Source organism: Manis pentadactyla, chromosome 7 (assembly GCF_030020395.1).
Source record: "Manis pentadactyla isolate mManPen7 chromosome 7, mManPen7.hap1, whole genome shotgun sequence".
NCBI lineage: Eukaryota > Metazoa > Chordata > Mammalia > Pholidota > Manidae > Manis > Manis pentadactyla.
Genome location: NC_080025.1, coordinates 14,263,181 through 14,279,244, shown reverse-complemented (window position 1 = coordinate 14,279,244; position 16,064 = coordinate 14,263,181). Strand labels below are relative to the sequence as shown.

The window sequence follows — 16,064 nt, the reverse complement described above, 5'->3', positions numbered from 1 at the left end:
GTCCTCTCCATTCCTGAGGGCACCCCCTGTGGCCCTGCAGGGCAGGCAGTGGCCTTGGCCCCCGAGCAGTGGGTACAGGTAACTAGTAAACTGCTCTGCTCATCCATCCCAGTAACACTAGGGCAGGATTCCTAACCTCACCAATGGGTGACCAGGAAGGAATCACATCACCATGTATGACAAAAACCAATCCAGAGGGAATTATGGACGATCAGGGGCACATATATCAGAGGAACCTCAACAGGACTTCCAATGCATGGAATGATGTGCATTTCAAGCTTCTCCTAATATAATCACCAATTCCTCCAGCCCAACATTAGCCAAGCCATCTCACCATCAAAAATCTTAAGTGTCCTTTGGTAACAAGGGGATATGTAGGGAAAAGCATTTTAACTAAAAAAATGTGATATTCTTATCAAAAGCATAAGTTCTATTGGGGTGGGAATATATACACTTAACTCTGTAATGCCTAAAATCACAGAAGGGAAGAAAGAAATATCAGCACATTTGTATCATTTGTACCTGTTTACTTTGTATGAAGACTGCCTGGTTCATGTACGGGTTTTGCTGAGCAATGACAACCTGAAACACTGCACTCTTATTTCCCTTTATAAAAGTCTCTGGTCAAAGCACTGACATAATTAACCTTGATGAAAAACTAAAACGTTGTTATAAAACACAAGTTTAAATCTGACACAGACCCTACCCTACTCCTGCCTTTAGGCTCATGCCCATGTGTACATGCTCACATGGGCACCTGTTGTACTTTTTTATAATTTCATTTAGCTTTGAATCCAAGACCATATTATCTGGCTTGAAAACCAAACTTTTTGACTTAGCAAAAGTCAAGTAACGTCTGAAGTGAGTGACAAAGCCCATCTTTGTCTCCCCAGATTTGTTTTCTTGTCCTCCATGGCAATGGAACCACCATTTATCGCTGCTGTGAGTCTTAGGGTTCCCCGTGAGACTGTATTTTCTCACGGGCCCTGTGCAGTCTGACCAACGGGATGTGTGCACAAGAGTCACGTGGCCGTTTCGGACGCCTTCCTCACAAAGCCGTCAGCGCACCATCGGCCCCCCTCTGCCTGCTGCTGCACAGAGGTGGAGGCTGGTACTAAAGTCAGCTCCCCCATCGCTCAGTGGGGGCCACGCCCTGGCGACGGCGCAGCAGAAAGGTGCAGAGGGCTGAGTGGTGTGGGCCCAGGACACCAGGCCTGGACTACTCATCCTTGGAGTTTTACGTGAGAGAAAATAAAGCTCTGTCCTGTTCAAGCCACTGCTCTCTGTTAGTTGCAGACAAACCTAATTCTAGTTTTTACGTGTAACATGAAAAAAATAAAACCTGCTTTCCATAAACAAAGATTTCTTATACTGAGATACTAAAAAAAAAAATTGGGTACACTTGCTGACTGTACCCAATTACTTACAGTCCGGTATACAGGGAAGGGTTAAGCAGAGTCGCATAGTGTCGTACCACACACAGCAACATCCACAGACCTCAAGGAGATCTCAAACACACACAGCAGAAGGCCGCTAGAGAATGCCGGTCTATGATAAAACAAGCAAAGCAAGCATGAAACAAAAGCATGCCTTGAGACTTACGTGGTTATCTTTGTAGTAGTAAGAAAGGGCAGGAAATCGCCGTCTGCTCCGGAACTTGGAACTCCCCACTATGATGTGTGCCGTGGCCGACTTGGGAACGTACAGCTCGGTCGGGTAAGAATCACAGACCTGTCGGAGGAAACACAAGGGCATTTTTAGGCCAGCTGGTAACGCTCTGTGAACTGCCCCAAGAAACTCTGCCCACCGTGCTTGCTCGGTCGCACACTGACGTTTCCTTGACCAGGGTACAGAGGAGGCTATTTGGAGGAAACCAACAGCCACTTCACAGATACGATGCTGCTGAATCTCTGAAACCATCGCAAAGGAAAGCGGGACTTGCTTTAGCACACGTGTCCTTGTGCACTGGCCCTTCTAAGGACTCGTCACGTGAGGCAATACAGCGACACATAAGGATTTCTTTCATCAAAATGGGACAAACTGCAACTTTGTATTCTGGAAGCTGAGAAAACTTTAGCTGCCTGTTTCAAATGAAAGATAGCCTGACACTGGGGGACAGTTTCCTAAACCACAGGCACAAGCAGCAAAATTCCTCGGCCGGGCTCAAGCCACACGCACTCCTGCGTCTGCACCCGCCAGGCTGGTGGCCCTGGGCACTCCTGCCCTCCTTCTCCCCAGACCGGCCCTTCTCCGTCCAGGGCCAGCCCGACGCTGCCTCCTTCAGGAGGCCTACTACCTGAGCGCTTTAGCTTTCTGATCCCTACAACTGACAGAACCCGTGGGGTTGATATGAGGATCAAATCAGGTAACAGCTATGACAAAGCACTCTATGAGCCATTAGGTCGGCCCAGAAATGTTTGTGCTGGAAACAGTAAAAGTGCTTGATTTGTTGCTTCACACATATTTTGCTTTGATATCAGCCAGTCAATCGTTTGCACTGTGAGGCTCACTTGGACGGCAGTTCTGGCCTTTGCTAAAGTGGCTGTTTACCTCCTGCAAGTCAAGCCTCTTCTTGGGCATTTCAAGAGGAAACCTCAACTGTGTACAGCAACAGGGCAAATGCAATGTCTGCCTGTCCTCTGTCCATCTCCACCCACCTTTACCCCTCATTAAAGATGGGACTTAGGGGGAATGAAAACCCACCACCGTGGGATCCAAGCCTCCCAAGCGCGTGTAAATTGTTCTGTGATGGTTCCTCTCTTGCCTGCCTCCACTGTCTTTGTTACCCGACTGGTGAACAACATCGAGTAGGAGATAAATGGGCCACAAAAATGATGCTCCCCAGCCCATGGTGTGATTTCATAATTTTACCAAAGACATTTTTGGAAAGATTACGAAAGACTTCACGTGGGCTGGGCAATGACACTCTGTAGGAAAATCCCATGCTAACAACACATGGCCCAACCTACTTGGGCCCGAAAAGCTCTTACTGGAATCACTGCCACAAGACACCACACTTCCTTCCCCGTGCAAATCCGGTGTCTGACCAGTCAGCTAGGACATGACTACACACACCGCACCTGCTGGTCTAGGTTCAGAGACATGCAGTCATTGCTCCAGACTTATTTTTCTTGAAATGACACTTTTTCAAAGGAAATCAGTAAGTTTACAGTAAGCTAGGGATTACCTTCTTCCTTGTAACACCACCAGGACTTGCAAAGTTATTTATAATTAAATGAAGTAAGAAAAAGAAAGTAATGGGTGAGATCTCTCCAAAGTGCCATTTAGGCCACCAAATTCTGAAGCCACTCCGTGTGCCTCCCAAAATCTTGGAAAATCACATAAGAAAATAGAGAGAGAAAATGAGAAGTTCAAAGTGGGAAATGCTTTTCCTTTGAACGTCCTTTACATTGACTGCCTCAGCCCAATGAAAGTGGATTAAGTTAAAAATCATTTGCGCATTTTTTTATGAATAAGGAAATAGGTTTCTTTGCTTTTCACTAAATAAATCAGCCTGAGTGGATTGCCTGCATGTCTGAGTTTGCCTTGCCAAGAAGAATCTTTTTGGTAATTCTCTCACTCATTCAACATTTTTTTATTATTAAAATACATTTGACATATAACATCACATAATTTAAGGTGTATAACATGCCATTTTGATATATGTATATACTGCAGGATGACTGCCATTGTAGAGATAATTGGCACCTCTCTCATGTTACATAATTATTCTTTTTTTATGGTTGGACTCATTGTCTTTTTGAAGTTTGATGATTATAGGACAATCGTGTTGTCTACCAGTGAGTTTTTACTGAATACTTACTATGTGCCAGGCGTTACATTAGGTGGTAGAGCAGAAATGAATAACAAAAGTGTTACTGGCCTCAAGGACTTCAGGTTTCCAGGAAAACTGATCTTTGTTGACCCGGTTATCACCTTGAGTAAATGTTTTTTACCATTGCAGGGTGGTATCCATCTGAGATGCCATCTGAGGCACCTACATCAGAACTCTGCATTTACTGAGGACCACCTTCTTCATGGAGCACATTGGAGAACCAGTCGTCAGGAACTGAGATACAACTACAGAGACAACTTCCTTCTTGAACATGTAGGGCCTAAAATTTATTTCGAGGAATTTATGATGTAATGGGGCGAAGGACGAGCCTACAGTGATTTATAGATAAATAAAATAATACATAACACACGAATTATAGCTGTGGACAACTGAAATAAACAAGGTTATAAATTACTGGTTCGCATGACACTTTAAACTTTACTCTAAGAGAAATAGATTAAAATTTTAACCCTGTAATGAATGCCAATCATTTTATTTAAAGAAAGATATTTACAAGAGTTAAGTCCGAAGGAAATCTTAGCTGGGAGAGTTAGGCTATCATAACCAAGTGCCTTATAACCAAGGACAATAGAGATGATGATAGAGATGGTGATGATAATAGTGATCCTGCCCCAAAACACACAAACAGGGAACGGTAGCGCTGGTCTGGAGCCCTGGTTCCAGGACGTGTGTATGCTGCTGTCCCCACCATGCATAACAGCTTCCTTGCCGTCAGGAGACACCACCAGTGAGAAGAAGGAGTAACTCTTGTAAAAGAAGGGAGGAAAAGCAAACGTTTTTCTCAACTGTGAGGTTAAAAGCAAAAGGAATAGATGAGGATATAACCTTCTCCGTGGGCTATCAGTCGGAAATTTGTTAGAGAACCAACTTTCACTATATTTCTCAACTGGCAATAAATAAGGATACATCATCTTTCTCCCTATTTTCATGATATTTGTCAAATCAGAAAATTCCCTAGGTTCCCACCTTTTCTGTTGCAACACAGCTTGCTGATGGTTAGTTTGGGTTTCCTGTGTGCAACTTCTGAAGAGAAATGCTCAATGACTCGTGTTGTGCAGTCTCTCCTGCAAACGTGGGACTTCAGTACTACAGATGAGTCATGTTTGTGGTGCTAATTCTAGAAGGAAAGTTCACCCAAAATAGGAAGAACCTGTGTTTCCAAGGCAATGTTATTCTTCAAGATGTGCCTTGACTTCATTTTCTTCCTCACCCAAGGGTGTGTCATATTTTTTTTCAATATAAAAAGGTCACCAATTTCCCTCACAAAAGTTGGATTGTCCTTCTTTCATTTTAAGGCTAAAAAGTCACTGCAAAGGTTGGCTTTAGCAGGACAACAAACTATTCTGATTACGTTAGCTAGACACTTTATAATGGTCGAGACAAGAAGGCCCAAACATCCACTCACAGTGTAAGAGTATGCTTGTTAGATTTAAGTGTAATTACAAAGAAAATTCAGTATCATGAAAATGTCCACTCTATCCCAAATAATCTATAAATTTGGTAATTCAGAAGAATGATGTGGAAAGACCTGGCCTGTAGGATAGCAGGACTTATTATAAAGCTATAACAATCATAATTAGTAATAATATAATTATGGAAATTATACAGAGTCAAATTTAGACAACAGTTACCAAACAGACCAGGATTTCTTTTTATAAACAATATGCCAAACCATGAAACAAAATAGGAAGCATTAACAACTCAAAACTTCTTAGGATCAAAAAATACTCTCAGAAAAGTATATAAATATCTCCTGAGAGGAGATATTTCCAACAACTATAAGTGATAACAGATTATTATCTAGAATATACAAAGAACTTCTAGAAATCAATAAGAAAAAAGACATATAACCTTATGGAAAGGTTTTCTTTTTAGGTAAAAGGTATCCCACTATATTCATCTTATTGTGCCTTGCTTTTTTGAACCTAACACTATACTTTAGCAATCTTTCCTTATCAGTACATGGAAATCTTCCATATTTTTAAATGGCTATACACTAACTTAATTATATGGGCAGACCAAAAATTATTTAACTGGTCCTCTACTAAAGAAATTTGGGTGTCTTTTAATATATGCTATGACAAATAATGCTTCAGTAAGTAGCCTTTACATCACTGTGTGTGAATGCTATTAACTCTTCAGAATAAATTTCCAGAAGTAAGACTGCTGGATCTCAATAAGTAGGTATACCACCAAACACTGCCAGTAGTATCTGTTGGTGAATCTACAAGTAATAAGAACTCGTATCTTGGCAGTAGGTCTGTAAATCCAGGCAAACACTTTGGAAAAGAATCTGGTAATATCTAGTAAGTCTAAAACGACATACCCTCTAACTCAGAAATTCTGCCCTTAAGAAGAAACCCACAATATACTATGAGTCATATGTAAGCCAGTTAACAGCATTTTTTTGTAACAGTAAAACAAAAGAGTAGAAAGAAAAGAAAAAGAAGAAATCATTTTTTAAACTATGGGATATTTCTAAAATGGAATATTACACAGTAGTGAAGAATAGATGAAAGAGAGTTATATGTATCTAATAAGTTGTAAGTATTAACTTATTTGTCTTAATTGGTTTATGCCTGAGTTCCACCATTTGTAAAATAGGGATAAAAACACCACCTACCACATAGGACTGCTAAAATTTGTCATCTTTTTAGACCAGTGGCTGGCAGCAGTTTTAAAACTACTATATATGTGCTTATTAAACAAAACGAACCTCACAATGTTGAATGAAAAGCCAACTTTCAGTAAACTATATTCAGCTTGACACCACATACAGAAGTATAAAACCATACAAAATAATACTACATATTACTATTTATAATGTACAATGTTATGAAGAAAAGCAAGGGAATGACAACACTAAACTGTAGTCAGTGACACTGGAGCAGGAGGTGATCTGGAGGGAACATCAGGAGGTTTAGTAGCCCTGGCCGTGTGTGTTCCTACAGAGTACGTGGGTCCCTGCCGTTCATTTTATTCTTCTTCAAAGTTTTGTATCTGCTCTAAGTGTGGCATAATAAATAAGTAACATTTTGAAAAGTAAATGACAGTCAATGGAAGAAAAGCAACAGTATACTTCCAAAATTACTGCAGGTAAACACAGGAAAAAACTATCCAGCTATGGATATGAAGAGGGAAAACATGACTAATAAAACACGCAAAGTATAGTATCTGGGACAATATCCCAGACACCAGTTACTACTAAAAGATTTTTAGATTGAATAAAAATCAGAATCTAGCCATACCTAGTTTTATAAATATCGAACATGCCACCCCCGTGATGATGACGATTACATACTTCAAAAAAGGACAAAATATTCATATAGTAAGTTTGGAAATACTGGGATAAATAGAGTTCTACCAGACAAATTCTGACAAGAAAGAAATGGTAGAAATATAATCATAAAATACAGAATTCAAAGTCAAAAGCAGGAAAAAGGGATACTTAAAATTGATAAAAAGAACAACACTGAGATGTCCAAAACTATTAATGGCCTATTTGTTTGGAATCTAAAAAAAAGATTTAAGTTCTTTATGCCTTTTGACAGATGCTAGGAATTGGCAAATAACTTAAAATATGGGCAAAACAATCTGCACAAAGATATTGCTCCCATAATTATGAGTAATCTAAATGTCTAATAACTGAGAAATACTAAAGTACATTTATTTGATGCAATGTTATATAGTCATTTAACTGACAGGAAAATTGTGTAGCAATATAGATAATCATTATAATCATTATGGTAAGGTGAAGAAAATAATCAGGATTCAAAACATGTGACTAGAAATACTCAACAGGAGATAAAATACATAAATGGTCAATCAGTATATACAAAGCTACCAAATCAAGAAATCAAAGCACGCAGATTAAATTGAAAATTCATTTGTCCTACTATAAAGCTGTCAAAATATTTTTTAAGAAATAAACTCTTTACTGACAAAGGTACAAAGACTCAAGCATTCTCATATACAACTGCTGAGAATTTATGTAAATTGGTACAACCTTTCCATAGTTCTTTTTGACAATATGTTCAAAAATTTGTGTAAACCTTTTGAACTAGAAATTCTACTGTTAAGAATCTGTCTTTATAAAGAGAACTTTAATGGGGGCAAGTACAGTTACCAGAATGTTCTTATTATGTTATTTAAAACAGTAAAAAAAAGCAATAATCTAAATGCTTAAAATTGGAGATTAGGTAGAGTATGATATACCAATACTATGAAATAGGAAAATACAATATTCTCTGTGAAGAAAAGCAGAACTCAGGCATATATACATAGTATGATTTCATTGGTGCTATATATTTGAATGATTCCTTTTCCTCTATATTTTCCAATTTTAAACAATGAAACCCATACTTAAATAAGAAGAAAGTTATTAAACAATGCAGATGAGAAAAAAAACTAAAGGACAACTTTGAAACCTAACAGAAGAATGTGAGGGCAACGGATGGGGGGTGTTTTCCCTTTTTCCCCTCGTTTGCAAATTTTCTGCAATGTTCTTACATTACTTTATTTAAACGATTTAGAAAATTAATGGGGAAATCAACCCTGGTTTGTCAGTCCATCATTAAGGAGAATATGGAATTAATTCTGCCACCCTGCTTCCATCCCTTCCACAGTCCTTTCTGTAAGTGTAGACGCAGTCCTCCTCCTGTCGCTTGGGAAGCCTCTCGGTGACCTTGTGTGCCAATCACAAGTTCAGTGCGTCCAGAGCGTTGCTGGGGCCAAGCTGCCAGTGGAGTCCTGACCTCCCCACTCATCACTCACTGGACTATAAAAAGACCTGATGGGGAACAAGGTCCTGGCTGGCCCTCCCACCAACTGCCTGGCCGTGAGGCCTGCCACTGGCCTCTCTGGGTTTCCATGACCTCAACTGTTAGGGAAAGACGGTGGAGGGGACAGTCTAAAATGCCCTTGCTCAAGCTTCTTGATTCTAGAAGCAGGTAGGAAATAGAGACTTGGACACCCACACGTTTGCATCTACACAGAACTATGAACACTAAAGCAGATCGAGCAGAGGTCATGCTGAGCCATGGGACATGACTTGATTTGGGTCAAGTAGCCAAGGCCACCAAACGCCCCACTCACCCTATAGTCTCTGTTCACATCGCTGAGCTGCCAGTGCGTGTTCGGGAGGCCCATTCGCTGGTATTCTTCACCGAGCTCTATCAGCATCCAGCCTTGTTCTCGCTCTTCTTTATCCAGCTTGGGGTTGAATGAAAAGCAGTACAACTCCTCGTATTTCACTGCAAGCAAAGGGAGCCGCATCCAGCTCAGTCAAAGCCAGACCCCATCTCCCCAGGAGCACTCTGTCTGGGCTGGGGTACACCTAGTGGCCAGCCCAGCTCCCTAACCCCAGGGCACCCCAAGGAGCACCCCGTCCCTGTGGGCAGGGCCACCCACCTCCCAGCAATGACACGGGACAAGAGGACTCAACTTTGAGAGAGCTTCTTTCCTTTTAGAAAGAAGGCATTCTCCATTTCATGGATTTTTGCCTTTTTTAGTTGCTTTTGAAGGTTAATATATTTCCTAGATCACATAACATATGAAGCATAAAAATTAATTAAGAATGTATGCATTCATCGGACATCAAAAGTTCAATCTGTTTGTGTGTATCGAGCTCAGATGTGGGATGGCCCCTCAGAGGTGCCTAGAGGCTCAGGCCATCGCCACATTTTGATGCTCACAGTATTAAAAAAGAAATAACAAAGTAGTTGAAAAAGCTGTGGAATGTATTTAATGTTTGCACTGAAAACATGTGAACTTGTAAAACTACAAGAGTGTCATAATTGTGCAGCTCAGATAATAGTTAATAGGATTCACTAAAAAAAAGTCCGTTTATAGTCACGGCACCCTTGTCATGAGGGACAAGTGTAAGGATATAGGACGCAAATCTTTCGATTCTACCAGGGTATCTTAATCTTTATGCGTCGCCTTCCACGCTTAGGAGGCCAGGCCTAAAATCCCTCCCCAGTAAGATCTGGGTTTGGTTTTCTTGCTCCAATCTTGCCATATTAAGGGAAGTTTCTAGGCCAGCAATGTCCACCAGAAAATATAATGCAAGACATAGATGCCATTTAAAATAGACTTGTAGCCACATTAAAAAACTAAAAAACAGACAATGAAATTAGTTTTACTAATAAATCTTCTTGAACCCAATATATCCAAAATAGTATCTTTTCAACATGTACATAAGACTTTTTTATATTTCATATATTGTTTTGTACTGTCTTTGAAATCCCATGTATATTTCACACTTGACATGTGCCTCTTTGTTCATTCCAGCCACATTCTAAGAGCTCGATACCCACCCACATGTGGCTTGTGGCTACATATCGGACAGGGCGGATCGATGTACTTCTGGTGATAACAAACCATGGCTGATACTAAACCCTTGTTTCATTCTAGAGTCTAATTAAATATATTAACCCATCTGGTAGGCACCATGATGGACCTCATTTTGTGGGTGAGAAATCTGAAGTAAAGGGCAGGTGAGGGATGTTCCCCAGGCCAGGCAGCTGGTAAGCAGGGAGTGTGGATTTAAATTAGGTAACCGGGCTGCATGGTGCGTGTTCCTCCCCACACCCACTGCTCCCCCAAGGCAGACCCTGCTCTCTTCTTCCCACATGGATCACTTTGGTATCTACTCTTTCCTGTTCATCCCCTCATCTTCCTGTTTTTCTCTAGTAGATTTATTATTCCTCAGTTTTCCAAGTCCGCCCATTTATCCCTCCATCTGTAGGTGGCATTCAGCATGGATGATTTAATGCTCCTAAACGTGTGTGCCTGGAGGCCCTCCCTAAAAGGACCTGACCGGCTGCAGCAATACCCAGGCAGCCTGAGATTAAAACACAGTTTCAGACTTGTCATTACTATTGACTCACCCCACCTTTCAAGGAAAAAGATAAATAAGGGCCATATTTTAAGGATCAGACTAAAAAGGAAGAAGACTGTAGGTTATCAGTGAGATAAACTATGCTCTGTCAGTCTCTCTTGATGTCTTATTGCTAAGCCCCAAAACTTAGACTACTGACTATTCAATCAACAAGCGAGAAAACACACACAGACAGGAACACACACAGAGTAGACGCTTTCAGCAGAAACTGCTGCTCACAATCCTAGCTGACTGAGCAGACGGCATATGAAACTAAGATCCAGTCTGGGAACGTTGGCTCAACACTGACACATCTTTTCCATCTCTAAGGACCATTTTCGTGACTCAGGCTTCTGATACCATAACGTTGACCACAAATGCAATTTGTTTAAGATGCCGACAGAATCTCTTGAGAAAAACTTCAGCTCCCTCCATCAAAGAAGAGCTGATGAATAAGGGGGAATAACGGAAGTTAAGTTCCCCTGGTTAAAAAGTTACAAGTGAGTTTAAAGGAAGCAGCAGCAACCAGCCTAGGACTGTCAGTGGGTTTCCGTGCATGAGCCCCTGCTTGCGGTCACAGGCAGGATGCGAGAAAGCTGCACAAATTAAAGCAAGAATAATTTATAACAGACACTGAGATCACTCTTGAATTGGGAGCCATCAGAACGGGTTCCCGCTGCAATTACGAAGTTTTTTCTCTCAGTTATTTTTAAGGAAAAGGGGGATTGACGATACCTCCAGCCCAGTTTAAGTAAAATTCTGCATCGAGGCAGGGAAACCCACATTTTTATCAGCCGAAGCTCAGTCTAGTTCACCACGAGCAAGCTTCTTAACCCAGAGGACAGCCCAGGAAAGCCTTCAGCTGAGAACTGCCCACTCTGAGAAATTAAAAAGTACCATAAACACAGATGTAAATTTTACTGAATGTTTTCCTGTTCTCGATGGTTCTGTTCCCCTCACCTCCATCTCCTGCAAAATGCATAGCAGAACCACCCCCTCCATAAAAAATCAAAAAGTAAGGCCAGAGGAATCGCTAGTCTTTACAGAATCTGAACTGAGAAAAAAAAGCTGTCTGCGTTGGAGAGGTCGAATCCCTGATTTTTCACCCTCTCTTACAACAGACGTGTTAAACATCCCCCTGGCTTTTCACATCACGAAGTCTGAGCCACCCAGCATATCCAGCATAAAACATCTTTTGCGGTTAGTGACGTCAGGTTTCAGCGGGAGGTGCACTAGAAGGCGTCGCCCCCAGGGACCCCATTACTTGGAAGGCACAGGACCTGCTCCAACAGGAAGCGAACACTCGGCATGCCTTCGCACTGTGGGAGAAGCTGGGCGTGCACCTCGGGTCAGAAAACAATTTCAGAAAAAATCATGTGGAAATCATTCCAGTATTTATTTACCTTCCTCAAGCATACAATTGCTAAACAAAGACAGATTTGAAGGCTTTTTTATCTGCTCAGAAAGAAAAATGACAAGTTTTAAAATACTACTTTAAATTAAGAATGAGTAGCACTTTGGCTGTGTTTCTAGGAAACCCAAGTCAGTGCTTCAGGACTAAGGAGAGATGCACGCTTTGATTTACTTCGTCTTACTTTAGCTCTGTGTGCGCCGCATGCGCCTTAGCACAGGGATGCACGGGTCACTGCAATGGGTTCAAGACCTACTGCTCTCGCCAGCGGCTTCACTCCCAGACAGCCCCACCTCCTACTTCCTGGAGAAGACGACGCCAACCAGTGGGACTTTCAACGTGGAGCCACCAGGCCTGCAAATGGCCCCATCTCCTCACCCAACCTCTGCTCCTTCCCCCCCATAAAAAAGGAAACCGTGTTCATTCCATCAAATAAGAAAGCTGTGGGTAAAATAAAGCAATTAGGAAAGATAGAAAAATAACCTAGCTTGTTTCCCAGGTGAAGTTAAACATTATAACAACACAATATTTAGGAAAAAAAGTATGGTGGAATTCCCTCTCATTACAAACTGGGAGAAACAAAAGGTAATTCAATGTTAAAATCAGAAGTACTTTTTAACAAATGAGAAGAAAACTTGCAACAAGTAATGTAAAACCTGCATACTATCACTGTGTATTGGCAGTTTCCCTTAGGCAAGTTTTTTTAAAAATCAAAAGTAAAAACAAAAGTGAACTGCTATCAGCAGAATGTGGGGAAGGGAGGGAAGTTACCAGTAGTCAGGGTACAGATATTGGGAGTTCCTCAGAACCCTAACAACTGAAAGCTAAATTGTTGCAGACGTCTTGCTAAACTCAGGCATCTGAAAATAACTGCAGTTGAAAAGCCACATTGCATTTTGCACATTTAGAATAAACATAACGAGGATTTTGCTGTCCATTTTCGGACTAACCAGAATATCCACACAGAGTGATCGAATTAAACATCAGGACGGTGGAAGCAAGCTCCTGGTGAAAAAGGGCCACTGGACTCAGAAACTAGTACTATCAACAAAAAGGCAAAACCACTATAGAAACTGCTTAAGCAGCTATGACTTAGACAAGGACTGCAGAAAGTTAAATTAGACAAATGAGATTCCATCAATCATGAGATTGTTAAAATCACAAGAAATATGCAGAAGAATTGGGGACTAAGATGAACTGAAAAAAAAAAAAAACTTATTTAGTAAAAAATGGGAAAATAAACAAGATGTGGTTTCAATGTTAAAGGGCCCACAAACACTACAGAGGGAACAATAATTGATACAAAAATAAACAGCACAATTTGCAACGACATGGATGGAGCTAGAGGGTATTATGCTCAGTGAGATAAGCCAGGCGGAGAAAAACAAGTACCAGATTATTTCACTCATCTGTGAAGCATAAGAACAAAGCAAAAACTGAAGGAACAAAACAGCAGCAGAATCACAGAACCCAAGAAAGGACTAACAGTTGCCAAAGGGAAAGGGACTGGGAACAGTGGGTGGGCAGGTAGGGAAAAGGGGGAAAAAGGGTCATTACGATCAGCACACACAATATAGGGGGGGCCACGGGGAAGGCAGTACAGCACAGAGAAGACAAGTAGTGACTCTTAGCATCTTACTACGCTGATGGACAGTGACTGAAATGGGGTATGTGGGGGGGACTTGATAATGGGGGGAGTCTAGTAACCACAATGTTGCTCATGTGATTTTATATTAATGATACCAAAAGAAAAAAAAAGGAGGCTCAATGAGAACACAGTCAATGGTTCTGTCACATCTTTCTGTGTTGACAGTAACTGCACTAGTTAGAATGAGGACTTAATGTAACTGCTGGATCAGTGTTATATACCTGAAACCAAGATAATATTGTATCAACCAAACTTCAGTAAAAAAAATTAAAATTAAAAACATAAACAGCACAAGGAAAATTAGAGGGATGAGAAAAAAAAAAGCATGGGGAAAAATGGAAGCCCCCTGAGAAATAGGAGGCTTTTAATAAAAAAAATGTATATCCATATTAGTTCATTGGATCTACAGGGTTGACTTATTTTCTCATTTGGACCACAGCTTTATTAATGTGAATTATTCTTTACTAAGAATTAAAATGCTCCCTGAATTTGGCTATGTTATTTTGTACTGGGATCTTTTATCCCACGACCTAATTCTTACCAATCTGAATTCACACAAATGGCAAACCAATAAAATCTTGCCAAATTTTTAGTGGTATTTTGACTTACCCTTTTCCCAGAAATCCTAAGGCAGTAAAGACAGAATCCTGAGAGCTTTGAAAATATCTAGTTCATAGGCCTTGACCAAAATGGACTCTCAAACATTTCTTTTCAGAAAGAAAAAAATGTGTCCTCTACAGGACCTTGCCGTTAGCTGCGTCCATAAGGGAAGCTGAAAATATGTGATTCATGTTGGTGACAAGCCAGAATATCCACAGAGAGCCATACTGCGCTGCTAGAATTCAAAGTATACTCCACACACACATACATTCTGAAACACTTCTGGCAGGGTGGAGGCGGATTTTGTAAAAGATACTCAGATGGTTCCAGTAAGCCACCCATACCCCCTGGGGGGAGCACCTCACTCCACCCCGTCCACCTCCACCCAGATTTCAAACCCTGCTTCCATGGTTATAGGCTGTAATATGTTTTATTCTCAGCATTGCCTTTAACATGAAATCATGAAATTTCTTGTATTCTATTTTATCTTCCCATACTTATTAAAGTACTGCGTTTTATATAAACCGGCATTTCCAATTCCAGTGTTTCAAAATGCTGGTGGCTTCTTAAAACTCTTCTCAGGTAATGGGTTTAATTCGATTAATGATTATGGCTCCCTTTTTTGGTCTCTGGCTATGTCTAATTCCTAACTCCCAAAACTTCACCTGTAAGAAGCACTGTGCATTTTAAAGAGCAGGGAACACAGGGATTTTTCCTCCCTGGGGATCACGGCATTGAGAGTCTTGGCGCTCGCTGTCATCCGGGGCCAGAGTCCTCACTATCATCTCCTCTTCCAGCTGCTCAGCCCCCTCCCAGTTCTCTGGGCCATTCCTAAATCCCAGCAATCCAGTCAGAGCACATTTATTACCCGGTACAGCCATTAATCAGTGACACAGAAATTGCTGGCGCACAATTCCCCTCGCATTCTCGGCTGCATGCAACCTAACGTACATCTTCCCAGAACTTCTGTTCCAATTATAGTGCACCCTCTAAAAAGTTCAACTGCTTTTCTGGCAAACTCTGCAGTTCTTTTCAATATACTAAGATGAAAAAGCCTCAACCAGCTGCCTTGAAAGGGGAGCAAAGTCAAGTCAGAATTATCAGATTTTCACAGCTCTCTGGCATCAACTTCATTACATAACGGTGACTCTTTGCTGTCTACAGATGATATGGTCGCATCATAAACTGAAGACTCAACCAAATGCCTTGAAGAGTTTTAATCAAACTTCTTGTCCTGAATCTAACAGCATTTAGCAAAGTGGCTATAAGCACAGACCCTATTTCTCTTACCGGTGACGTCCGGCTGACACTACTGTGGATATTACTTTATATAAATAAGCTCTTTTCACCATATTCTCCCAAGAAACTTAGATGCTATTTCTTTTAAGCAAAAGAACACATACATGCCCCACAGAGAGACAAGACACACTTTGGTAGAAATGCATAGGAGGCTACAACTCTCAAGAACCCTAAATCAGGGCTGTCACAAGAGGGTAACCGAGGGCACATATTTTTCAAAGCAACCAAACATTCTTCCTACAACACTTAAGAACATTTCATTTAGGACAGTTAACATACCCATATGGCAAGTACTCACTGATGCTAACAAAGGTCTACTTATACCAACCTTGGGAAACATACATTGTCATCAAGAAGCAACAGAAACTAA

At 41.0% G+C, this 16,064-nt stretch overlaps 1 protein-coding gene across 2 annotated transcripts in view; it reads right to left on the bottom strand.

Annotated features, from left to right (window-relative positions):
- MTMR7 (myotubularin related protein 7) overlaps nt 1-16,064 on the bottom strand; it is a 103,921-nt gene that overhangs the window by 49,804 nt on the left and 38,053 nt on the right. For both annotated transcript variants that reach the window (XM_036894200.2, XM_036894199.2), the window contains exons 4-5: nt 8,951-9,108; nt 1,603-1,731 (exon numbers count right to left, since the gene is read on the bottom strand). In XM_036894200.2, coding sequence (XP_036750095.2) covers nt 1,603-1,731; nt 8,951-9,108 — 287 coding nt within the window. The remainder of the gene's footprint in view (nt 1-1,602; nt 1,732-8,950; nt 9,109-16,064) is intronic.